We start from the raw sequence: 13,492 nt of genomic DNA on the forward strand, positions 1-13,492 counted from the left end.
AGAGAGAAGGGGGGAGGGGGGAATTCTGTAGATGTAGTATTAAAATATATATACACAGACCACAAATGTGAGCACCATAAAATTTAATCTTGAGAGCCATTTCAGGGTCACTAAAGATTTTGTCTGTGGGAGTGGGTTTGAGAAGCATATAGTTATCCAATGGCTCGCTTCCTATACAAATCCACATTAAGTGACCAGCTTGTGTTCCTGTTCCTTGCCCTCCCCAAAAACACTGTGCCTGGAACTCAGTAGAATGATACTGTATTTTTTATTTCCAGAATTAAATTCAAATCTTGACATGCTGTACCACTTCATCACGGTCTGTCACACTGGAAGAGCAGTGCAGCAGTCAACAAGCATACAGTCAATTTCAACCTATTCAGGTGGCTTCTTTACCTTTAAAAGCTGAGTACGCTCGTTATCTGGAATATGCACTAGCTCCCTGCACACCCTCATGCACTCATTTATTTTTGTTTGGGCTTAGGTATTTCACAATAAATAATTTAAATCTAATAAATCCCAGAACCAAAATGTTTAAAAAAATGCCCTGCATTTCCAAGCTGTAATAAGCATTTCAAATCAAATCTGAAGATCCAGAAACATAACAGAAGACTCGCGCTCATTCCCTAAGTAAGAATTATATTATGCAAATTTGAGATCAAAGCAGGATGCATCCCTATTAACTTACGTTTCTACACCATGAGCACATCACAACATCAGGTACTACACAGGACACAGATTGAAAAAACCCACCTCGATATCAAGAATTTACACAAACAGAAGTATAAACACTGAAGAACATACAGACTTCTGCCAGGGTATGAAACCAAGGCTATGTGGTTGTCCTGCAGATATTTGTAGTCATAGGATGAAGGCAAAAATTAGACTGATTCTGCTTTTGACTTGATGAGCCCTGACATGACCCATCTCCAGGTCAGGCAAGTAAAAGCAGTGCAAGGGCAGTGATTTTGGCATGGTTCAGCTTGCACAGCACTGCACTATTTATTTTTTTAAAAATACGTCTTTGGAGTTTGTAAAGCATCAGAGGGCTGCTGGGAAAGAGGAATTAGAGATCAGCCAGTTTGAATATTGAACTACTGCAACCTGCCAAAGAAGTCAAGAAGTCTCCCACAGCTACAAAATACCACTATATTTTTCTAAATATGTACAGACAGATGATGGAGCCACAAAATACTGTCTAAACTGATAACACCAAAAACAAAGAAATTACCTTCTTAATTTAAGGAATGAGCTCAAAATACCCATAGCACTAATCCCAAGGGAGGTAGCTAGCTTTGTTCTAGTCCCATGAGTATTATGACACATGCAGCTTCTAATGAGGGAGTTTCTCAACTCCCATATGTACCTGCCAAAGGAGGTCACTGAAAGAGAAAGACTGGCAGCCTGGACCAACAGCTCTGAAGGACGGAGTGATCGCTCCTGCTATGTCCTAACAAGCACGGCAAAGCACAAAGATGCTAGAGTGCAAGATGTGCAATTAACAGCTGAACTACATTTAGTTGCTGCCCCAACTCCACCTCTAAAGCCACAGGAAGGACATGCCAGTGAATACTTAAATAGCTCTCTACAGCCAGACAGATGGAACTGGAAACTGTTTTCATGAAATGTCACAGCAATTTTATAAGAACAAATTACTGAACTGTGCAGAAGCTTTAATTTGGGAGGATTTTAGTATGCTGTTTATTTATTTTCTCTACAACTCTGCATTTATACATCACTGTATTATTCCCAGCTTTCCAGGGCAAGATCATCATCAATTCACAGACTCGTTTTTCAGACACACACAAAATTTCGCAGAGGGCAGCAAACGTTGCTCCCACGTACGAACCATACGCCATACCCACCGGGAGACACAGAGCAGTGCTTCTGATGCAACCCATAAAACCACCCACTCTCTTTTGTGCATTAGGCCAGATTCCTGCTATAAAATGCTCCAGATAAAAATACAGCTTTGATCAATATAAAGCTAAATAAATTCTGGGTGTCAGCAATCTACAACCACAGCTGAAGACCCAGCACAAGACAGGGTACCAGGCTGAGGGAATCAACAAAAGCTTTCTAATCTCATTTCTATGCATGTCATTCTACAAAGGTTAGTGCTTTGAACCAGCAGTAGTGCGAAAACTGTCCTTCAGTAAAAACTGATGCTAATTTTAAATACTGCACAAATTTGTAATCAGAAGCGCTCTATATTGCAAAAGCTTTATATTACATGGGGAATTCCGCGGATGAAGGTTTTCACCCAGCTATGAAAGCCCGGCTGCCTCTTCCTCTAGCTGATAGCTGTTTCACTGCGTAATTGCTCACTGAAGCGCTGATTTTCATACTATATCCCCAGGCTCGACCACATTCGCCAGGCTCTTTAATTCAAGCAAATTGCCATGGGGATGAAGTTATTTGGCCATATGAGAAAGATAAATTCGGGGGGCTGGCCACACAGCAAACCCGTGCAGCAGCTGAACCGCTACCACAACCATGGGGGCAGGGCAAGCAGGAGCCGGAGCTGGCAGGAAAGGAGAGGCAGAAGACAAGGCTGAAGCAGATGCAAAAGCCTCGATTTTGTATTTCCAATGACATGTGAATTTTTACAGCCGTGGTCAGTTGCCTTACACATACAAATTCTCTCTCCTTTTTTCCTTAAGATGGAAAAGACAGTGCCAAGAATCTGGCTCCTCCTCAGGGAAACACGTTAAGACGACATTTATTCCCTCCGTTCATATATCCAGCATTTCAGGACCAAATATATAAAAACTGGTTGAGCTCGGGGGGGGGGGAAACAACAACTGCTTGCATGATCTTCTGCAACTAAGCAGAAGCACTAAAAGAATGACACTTGCAACAGCCCAGTAAACCAATGCCAGTGTTGCTGTTCCTCATTACCCAAAATTTTTATTTAAATAAACTACTTCAAAAAACATTTTTCTCAGCATTTCCCAAGAAAGGATATTATTACACAAGAAGCATTAAAACTAAATTTTCACTAAGCCGAATTGTGCTCAGTGTTTGATGTCAATTCTTATTGGGATCAGCAGCAGAGAAGCTATCACAAGCTATCCTTCAGCCACATGTAAAGTTAGCTTTTGGGTATTTCCTTATGCAAATATTGTGCTAGACAATATTTCAGAACCCATATGTGGTTGAGCTGGGTTGAGCGTGTAACCACAAAAGTGCAAAGATTGGGGAACCATCACTCTCGCACGAGACTATAGCCTCAGGCAGATAACTGCACCAGCTTCCCAACAAAGTAGCAGGGTTAAAAAAAACCCCAAACCCAATGCAACCTAGACCCTTGGCTAGTACTTGATCTCCCTTTTCTGCAGAAGCCAGACCGGTAGGGCCTCTCTCAAAGACAGCTTAAAAAATGTGTTTAGGTAACACCTAAGTATATGACACAGCAGAAACAGTACCATATAGTTTTAACATTTAGCATTATAGGCAAAACTATTCATACGTAAAGCAGCACACTGATTTTTAGCAAGTAGACCAGAACAAAGCCTGTCATTTTACACCTGCTTGGAAAGAATCCATGGTTGTCTCTCCTCCTAAGAAAGGCACAACACCAACCTATATATGTTTTTTTAAATACAATAAATAGGTTGAGATTTTAATACTGTTCAAGGTTCTAGTGAGAATTTGCAAAATTCTGAGACACCTTCTGCAAAGTGATAAAGCACCTGTGCCCTGCATGTAAGCACTCACATCTCTGAAATTACTCCACAAAGATATTAGACACCCATCAATTCAACACGATAAAGTAACACATTTTCATCTGTCATTTACTGCGCATAAATATACAAAAATTTTGGCACTGAGCAAATAAAAGCTGAATATACTACATGTTGTGAGTATGCCCTTTTTCATCATTCATTCATGTGAAAAAAATATCTGACAGTTTAAAGGGGAGGAAAAATAACCAGTAGGAACCTGTGAGGAACCTCCTCCTCTGACAGTCACCCAGATCCTTTGTATTCACCCCAACACCCCGAGTGCCAGTGCCAAGAACCTCTTGCAGCCACATTTAACCACTGTATGACCTGCCAGTCTTTCTGTACACTGAACCCCGAGATGACAGTCTGAAAGTATTTTAAGATTCCTACGCTGCTGCTTTTGTTCCTTGCATTTAGCGTTCTCTCCAGCCCCTGAATCTCTTCACTTAGCATAGCTTTATTTAAGTTTCATCAGGGCACAACTATGAATGTCAGATGTTAGAGCTGAATTAGACAATAAAACTCTTCAGATGAACATGAAGTATTTTAAAAGCTATGCCTTATTAAATATTAAAATGGGAGAGAAAAAAGGTATTTGTACATTTATAGGGGTGTGACCAGCACCCCGTCTCCTGACCCCTGGTCAGCATAACTAACGCACGCCATTTTATACGGCAAATGGCCATATATATAGTGCTATCATCATCCTGCCAAGGACCCCTAAAAGAACCTCTCTGACCCCATAGTGTCAGGTGACAAGGGCCTACAAGTAAATTAATGGTTCAATTTCTACTAATAAGATAGGAAGTCAGGCACATATGATAGCTTTATTATTATTATTACTTGGGGTTTTTCCTGTTTTATTTATTTTATCGACAGCAGGTGCAGACAGTTGCTTACACACGTCACACCCACTAATTGTATACGGGTACAAGTCTAATTTTAAAAGCTTATTTTTATCAAGGCAGCTGGAGACAAAAAAAAACCCAAACAGCAGCAATCAACTTCTTTGGGCAGGATGTGATACTACTTTAGTACACTCCTACCTGTTTCCCATCACCAGTCATGTCAAGCTTAAAAAGTTCACTCCCCAAAGCACCACTTGCCAAAGATCCTTACAAAGTTAGCCTCATGACTTAAAATACCATAGCTCATTTTTACTGCAATTCCTTAAAAATTTGGTTTTCCACATATTTCATCTTCCAGACACTCATTCAGGCAAATATTCACACAGCTTCTACCTTTCAATCTAAAACACAAATCATCTCCTGCCAACATCTGCTTAAAATTTCTATAAGTTCAACTTTACAAGCTTCCAACATAATTTCAAAGATCTTAACATACCTGCTAACAAACCCTCAACTGCATAACCAAGATAAGCCAAATACTTAACTCCTATATGCACAGAAGCACAGATTTCAGGCTCCCCCCCTTTTTCTTTTTTTAAAATATCCTTTTGCTTTTTATACGTAGTTTATAGCTGGCTTCTATAATATCTGTCCTTTCATTACAGTATTACATTACAAATAGTAACCCTGAAGTTAAAATTGGAGTTAGCTAGCTGTGATTATACTATAATCCATCTGAACACACACACACACACACAGAAAAACCCCATACTGAGATCTGCTAAGGAAACCCAGACAAAGCAACTATCATCATTTTTTCTTTTTTTAAATTACCTCCCAAAATATTCCAATCCAAATATGAGAACAGAAGGGTCATTACATAATAGCATACTATATCTTAAGGGGTAGGAAAACCTACTTTCCATCTGTATTTTGTATTTCACTGAACACCTTTCATATTACTATCACTCAGAACCAAGGGGGAGTGGGAGGGAGAAAAGAGATTGACAATACTAAAGTAAATTATAAGTTTTGTTAGATGGATGTTACCTAATGCCAAGTGGCAGCCCTACAAATAGACATGGGAAGTTTTAAAATTAGCAGCATTGAGAAAAACAGGTTATCTGTTTAAAAGTCTCACTCAGAAGGAAAGCCAGACCATGAGAGTCAGGAGCTAAGCTGATCCACTCTCCCTCCATCCCTTTTTCCTCCTTTTCCCCCAACACATAATGTTGGGAGCAGCGGCATTCCTCAACCAAGCAGAAAAACTACTGACAGCCTGGTATAGCACCATATTAAAAAAAAATAAATAAAATCTGTTGAGAATTAACCATATTGTGAACAAAACAGCTAACTACTATGCCCTACTTTCCGATACAACCCTCCAAAACAAAGATTAGATGGAAGGAAAAAACACACACCAATAAGAAATAAAACACAAGCTGAAAAAGAAACATATTTGAAGAACATGTTTAAAGCCTGCTTTAGGATCAAGAGCTAAACCCTGGGCTATGGCTTAGAAGTACAACGAGAAGTAATATTTGAAAAAGAAAGTGGAAGGCAGGCCCTTCTTCCAGCAACAGAAACTCCAAACTAGCTTCTGACTCAACAGCAGCAGAAAGCAAAGAGCACTGGAGACCTAAGAGTCATTTTTATTACTGTTATGAGTCTTAAGTAGTAATAGCAGCTATAAATCCGAATTACATTTTTTACCTGGGACACAACCTTCAGAGGAGCCTGTTACGAGAAGGGCACAAATCTTACAGACATGAGTCACCAAAACCTTTGAGTAGTCAAGGTGCAACACGGTAAAGACATTTTAAAGATCAGGCTACCCTCTAGGCACACAACCTAAAAAGGAAGTCCCTTCTACGAAACTGCTTCTTCATCACCTTCTCCCCAGGAAAAGAGCAAATACTTAACTTCTTCCTTTAATTATCATAGTTCCTTATTTGTGCAACACTTTAAACAGTAGCCAACTTGATGGCTAGAACAGAGAGGTTTTCAAAGAATTCGCTAACCAACAGAGCTGCTCTCAGGGGGATGAGGAGAGGGAAGGGCTGGAGAGGGGAGATTGCAGAATACATAAACACGCTCTTTTATGCTAAGCCTGAAAGGCTCCAAAAGCCCAAGAGAGACAACTGCAGCACTACTTTAAAATGATCAAAACAGACAAGTGTTATCTTATATCTGGATGTCAGCATGAAATGACAAATAAAAATAATCAGCTGATAGTATTATAACAAAATAGAAGACAAAGAACTGAAAGGAGGTATTTTTGAAACACGTCTGAGATCATCATTGTCTCCTGCACACAACGCAGCACTTGTCTGCATTTTTTACAGACAAAAAAAAAAAAAAAAAGTACTCTGATAGCTTCTGCTGCCCTACAAAGTGCTGTGGAAAGATTGTGAACCACTGCACCAAGGATTCGAATTCGACATGGAAAAATTCAGCTTCCCTATGCTTTGTGGCTCGAGTGCTGTAAGGGATGCAATATCCAGCTCCTTGAAAGGAACTGGACTCTAAGGTTCATGTTGCTTTTCTGAGCTCATATGCATTTGGAATTCTTCTAAAATCTCTTCATATAAGCTACATGTAGATTTTTACGTGTATGATGATGGTTTCATGGAATTCCAGGAAACCACGAGTGAAAAAGCATGACAGTCTAGCTTTAAAGGAAAGCATATAAGTAGTGGTTTAGTAAATATGGCTTCCAGATTCCTACATATTTGAAAAAAATTAACTAGATAAAAATAGCTAACGGCTTCTGTGAAGACATTTGCAACCATAGGAACCTAATTCTTCACAGAAGGAAGAATTAAATTTTTAGCCTGCACATGAATCATGGGAAGACGGGAACAAGAATCACCACCTTACAGAAGGAAAAAGTCCAGTTCTGCTGCAGCTCCCATGTTCCAGTCAACCTGAAACACCAAACTGATCCCCATCCCACTGTTAAACCTCCCAGCACTCCAGGTATAAAGAATGTCAAAACATTATATTCCTTTCCTGCCTTGCTTCTCTGAACATATAATTTAATATAATGCAAGCAAAGAAGAATCATATCTATCTTTTTTTTTTTTTTCCAAGAGAACAAGCTCCATTCTTGTTTTAATCTCAGAGCCCAGTAACTGAAGCATTAAACCTTGGCCATGAATTAAGCCAACTGGAAGGTTATCTAGGTTAATAGATCATGCTTGAACTTTTTGTATACATATTTTTTAAAAGCCTATGGCAAGACAAAAATCTCATGAGGGGATGATGAACAAAAGCAGCTGAAATTTTGAAGTACTCTTTCTCAATCCTCCTTGCATAACAACACTCTGCTGAAGTAGCACGATACAGAAATAGTTACTAGATAGAAAATTAAAAACATGGACATGCATCCCCCCATATGAAATTTCTACATGTTTCAGTAAGAGGCTAGCAACTCACTTTCATAGTAACCTCATTATTTTCCTCCTTCTTCAAAGGGAAGGCTGAAGGTAACACTTTGTTAGTATCTAAATAATGAATATTAAGTTTTAGAACCATGCCTGTTACTCAAGTGATACACTGTTCATTGTAGGTACTTACTGTAAAAGTTAATCAGTGGAGGCTGCTAGAGTATAAAATGATTTTTAGGTCAAGTTTGGAAAGAAAGCAAATGATCACAGCTTTCTGGAAAGCATATTAAGGCTTTACTCTATAGTCCTTACTGGGGAAAGCATGTATTTACTGTAGCCCTTAACGCATAAGAGACCTCTAGCTGAAATTAAGTGGCACTTGAAATTTGATGCATCTTATCCTTCAGAGCCAGCCTAAGGGCTAAGCTGCTGGGCTTGCAGCTCACCTGGGATGCAGCAGAGGCAGGGCTACAAAAGCCAGGTGCTAAACAAACCGCTGCGCCTCGCACTACAGCGAGGTGACAGTCACAACACATCAGCTGGAGTAAAACACCTGATGCAATCACTTTCAACCCATTCCACCAATGACAAAAAACAAACTGAAACAGGCTACAGTTATAAAAAGGAAATGGGGAAGAAGAAACAGAAGGCATTTGAATAACCTTATATCACATAAAGAATAAAAAAATCCGTAGATAAAAATTTATGGAGTGGTAAAAAAAAGATACCTATTAGTGGCTAAAATAACCCTCTGTGTAAAAGCTTCCAACGCCCTTTTGTACCGTTTACTACAAGGGAAGCCTAAGGATTATCAACTAGAAGGTGGAAAATAGACAGTAAAACAAAGATTCATATCCTATATTTTATTTTATATTACATTCATGGCACAGATATGTGAAATCTCCACTGACTGTAACCAGCTATTTGCTCCCCCAAGTCAGAGTGCTGAACTGCCTTTATGCTTTTGAGGAAAAAAAAAATGGTTTACTCTATCCTTGGGGGGGGTGAAGGGGAGAAGAAATAGAAAAATCTTAAATATACCCGACTGTTTAGTTATTAACCTACTTAAAATACTCATCCCTCAGCTGAATGCCAAAGTCGAGCAGATTGCCACTAGATAATCATCAATTCTCCAAAAACTAGCAGCAAAAGAGGTAACTACCAATTTCAGGAAAGAAGTTATGCTTTAAGTTACTTTAAAGCCACTCTCCTAAGCATACGTTACACTGCAGACCTCACCCTTAAAACTTTGAAAAAGTTACCAAAGGTACAGCCAGAGCAGTTTCTACACCCCTCGCTCCGGCTTTCTCCCTTCAGTTGTACTGTATGGCCACAGCTGACACTACCGTAACCCTGTTTCCTCAGCAGGGATCCTGCTTCCTTCTTAACTCTCACTTCAACTATTCTGTGTCTTCAAATTTAAGGGGATTTTGTCAATGTGACCTCAGCTCGCCTTCTCGTTTTTCTTAAACAGAAGATATACTGGACAGATTTAGCAGTTCACGTTCACGTAAGTTGTCTGTTTTAGCATCTCACTTCACTTTAGCAGGGGGGTGGGAGAGAAAAAAACCCTCCTTTTTCTTATCCCAGCTGAGACACCTTGAATCACAACTCATCTGTCTCTCTTTTTTTTTTTTTTTTTTTTTTTTTAAATTAGGCTCAGTGGAAAAAGATACTGAAGCAATCATGATATGAATTAGGGTATTCACAGACATACCAGCAGTGTGCAAAGGCCTTTAAGTCATGTTTCACACCTCCATGGCTTTTTGGAAACAAAAACCCAGAGGGTAACAGAATACTCCTGACAACCACTATTCCTGTAAACTTCAATTCACCTTGATCTGCAAAGTACTTGGTCTCAAATTCCATGTGCACCATGTTTCATTTTGTTCCTACATGTAGAATTAAATTTTAGACAGATGAAAAAAGATACCAGGTTGCACACATCTTACTTGTTGTTTCAGCTATGTAAAAAACCCAACACACTCTTCAGTAGCGGTTTTCCTTCCAATCACTTGGAAGGTTCTAAGATGATCACAAATTACTGAATTATCCTATTTCCCATAACTCCCTTGTATCATTACAGAAAAAAAACTTGCAAGTCCCAGACTACTGGAATTCCCACTTGTTACAGGGAATACATAATTTCTTTTCTTACATCAAAATATATCCAATTTAAAAATGTGTCATACAGGCATAACTGTGCATGTTAAATATGCAAAGGAAGAGTCTAAAAGTCAGTTTTCTTCCCAAGACAAACTTATTCTTTGAGAAAACAAAGGTTTTCATGTTACAGTCACATTAGAGACCAAAATTAATTCTGAACAGAAATCAAAGTTGGGCCAGACAATGACAGAAAACTGCTTTATGCTTTAATGAGATCCGATTCCTCCACTTGTGGGGAAGTGGTGTCAGGCAGCATGAGAACTATCTCATCTTAGAGAAAAGCACTGAAGGAAACATGAAAGCACCTTTATATACTTAAGATTCATTTACTGGAATGCTGAAGCTACCTTAAAGGCATGCAGGAGGATCTGGCACTTGTCCAAGTCAAGGCAGGTTTCATGGTAATTGTAGCAATTTAGAAGGCAAAGGACAGAAGAAACAGCAGTCCCTGGTCATAATAACCATTTTCACATGAAGTATGCATCCATCACTTGACCAATTAGATACTAATTATATGATGCCTGATTAATTTTGCTGTTAGTAAGCCACTTGAAGTCAGTAAACTTTGGTTTTTTAAGGTGTCAAGCATCTGACACCTTAACATCTGATGTACATACTACTCTTTATCCAATTTAACAATCCAACACATTTACAATACCTCAAAAAAGGAAAAGAGGAAGATCCTCTCCAACATAAAGGCTTACACTTAGCCTCGATTTATCAAAAACTGTGTTCCCACGCAGAATGTAAAACTCAAAAGTCCTGCACTGCACTGCATCAGAACCATCTGCACTACTGCTGTATTTTCTATAGAACAGCAACGCATGGACTTCGCTTGGATGAGAAAGAAATAAAACACTAAAAAAATTACTACTACAGATGTTTACCAAGGATAGTTTATATGGGTTGAATTTCCTTTAATACTAACTTGATTAGAAATCTTGACCCTATCCCTTACAAGGTGAATTCGAGCTCTTAATTATTGCAGTTTTTCTACTGTTAATAAAATGGAATGGTGTCATTAGTGAGGCTTGTCAGCTATGCTCATGTGCAAAGAAATGATTTGACACTGCTTTTGTAATCCTTTCAGGAAAAGCAGTCTGAATGTCACTCAAGTGCTGTAAATAAAAATCCTTGAAAACAAAGAGGACAGATGGCTACACTCTCAAGGAACACCACCTAAAATATTCATAGTTTAGAAGGAGAGTACTGTTAACCCTGTGAATAATCAATACATTTGAATCTTGCAAGAAAAAAAAACCACCACAAAATATTTTCTGTCCATTAAATGGGGAAAGAGATCTGCAGAGATACTCATTCTTGCTGAAAACTTCTTGTTTTCAGTGCATCTACGTACTACATAACCATTTCTTGCTATCAGCATCCAGAAGCAGCAGGCATAAACATGATCTACATGCAGTTTTGTTGCAAGGCTCAATTACCACCCCATTAGTCCTAGCCACAAAGCAGCAAAAACATTTAAGGCAAGCTTATAGGCTGGAAGACTTCACTGTGTCACTGAAAATACACAAGCAAAAGCCTTGTCCATCCCTCCCTTTCCCTCTCCTCCCATTTTAACTACAACTCAAGACTATCAAAATGTCAAGTACTATGCTTAATAGCTTCCTTTGGTAAGAGTTAATTTGAAACAAATGTTATCATAGATGCATGAAGCTACAAACTATTGCTGAAAAGACAACTACAGCAAGAGACAAAAACAGTGAGATGTACTAAAGACTTGAAATCAAAAGGAAACAAATCAGAATGATACACAAAACAAGGGGAAAACACTGTAGTACAGAAACTGCCGTCTGTCTCTTCAAAACAAGAGCTGCCATGAAGACAATGTATAGTTACCTGCATCCATATCTGCAAAGAATGGAACAGCCAGTAAGCAAAAGAAGGAACCAGAAATTCAGTGTCTCAGAGTTGGATTTAAAAGTTCATAAGGAGAATAGGTTAAAAACAAAACAAACAAACCAAAAAAAAAACCAGAAAAATAAAAAATAAAACACCGGTATTTAGTGTAAGATACACCTCTATAAGGTACTACGATATTTTTTATTTCAAGCTATAAACTTGGATTAATGTTAAACACTACGATGTTTTCACATATAAATTAATTTTCTATGGCATAAGAACATTAAAAAAAAGAGAAACAAACGCTTCAAAACCAAAGATGTGATATACTAAACAAGGAAAAAGTTTCATCTTTAGTTTGTTAAGTTTTTTTTATTCTCCCAACATCACAAACCAAAGGGCCCGATTCTGCAGAAATCCAGTACTAGATACAGTAATTGTGGCTTTCAACAGCCAAACGGAAAGCAGCAGCACTACTGAGAGCAGTTAATTCTTCTCAATACAGGACTAGATGTTTCCCACGTGGACACATACTGGATGCCAAAGTACTGAAGGATGTTAAGTAGTTATGAAAAAAGCTACAATTATACTCATCATATATACTTGTCTCAGTCTGGAGAATGTTAAAGGAAAAATCTCCATGAACACTGAAATAGCAAATCGGATTCTTTACTAACTCATTTCTGCATGATTAAAAATGAGTAAAGATGTAGTTGGGGAGCTGGGGCAGGGAGAAATCAGTTAAATTTGTGTATCCACATACCTTCAGGTGATTCCTCTTGGACATATGTGCCAGTCAGATATCGGTGTACGAGGGCAGACTTGCCACTCGCTAGGTTACCCACAATCCCCTGGAAAATTAAAAAAAAAAAGGAAAATAGTTCAACCGCAATTAACCCCTGTAAAAAGCAGTACATTCAAGGAAAATCTTAACACAGAAATAACTTCCCTGTGCTTGAGGAGAAATCCCACACAACAGAAACACTCCACAATATGCTGACAGATAAAGTAACTGCCATGAAGGTAAGGCTACAGCAAAGCATATACATGACCAAAGATACACACCAAAACCAGCTTAAGGTAGTAGCACCCCTTTACTCAGCTCACCACTAATGCTAAGTGGGAACATCAAGCAATATATAGACTTCAGGGAAGAAGCCTGAAGCTCAGAGCAAACCTGTCACCTCTTTACTGAAAAAATATACACACATGACTAAGCTCTGGAATACTGGAAAATTTCTCCGTAGGCTATCCGCTGCGTGATTCACAGTGACTCGCTACTGAAGCGCACCCATGGGATATATGGCTACAGACAGATCCTGGCATGTCCACTATGATTTGTTGAAGTCCCTTGCTTTACCAAGAAGTTTACAACTCAAACCATCCATGCCCAAACACCTGCGTTGGGAACATCTGACAACCAAACAGAAGTAGTCAATCAAAGCATTTGGGATTTTTCTGTGAAGCTGGTAGCTAGTGTTTGTTTAAAAAAAGGCAGAAG

General features: G+C 38.8%; 1 protein-coding gene across 1 annotated transcript in view; it reads right to left on the reverse strand.

Moving 5' to 3' along the window:
- Positions 1-11,796: 11,796 nt before the first annotated feature.
- Positions 11,797-13,492, reverse strand: part of LOC135313422 (arf-GAP with GTPase, ANK repeat and PH domain-containing protein 2-like) — a 47,518-nt gene continuing 45,822 nt past the window's right edge. The window contains exon 3 of the mRNA XM_064452171.1: positions 11,797-12,842. Within this exon, the coding sequence (XP_064308241.1) occupies positions 12,729-12,842 (114 nt within the window). The 3' untranslated portion in view covers positions 11,797-12,728. The remainder of the gene's footprint in view (positions 12,843-13,492) is intronic.

This window comes from Phalacrocorax carbo, chromosome 5 (assembly GCF_963921805.1).
Source record: "Phalacrocorax carbo chromosome 5, bPhaCar2.1, whole genome shotgun sequence".
NCBI classification, from domain to species: Eukaryota; Metazoa; Chordata; class Aves; order Suliformes; family Phalacrocoracidae; genus Phalacrocorax; species Phalacrocorax carbo.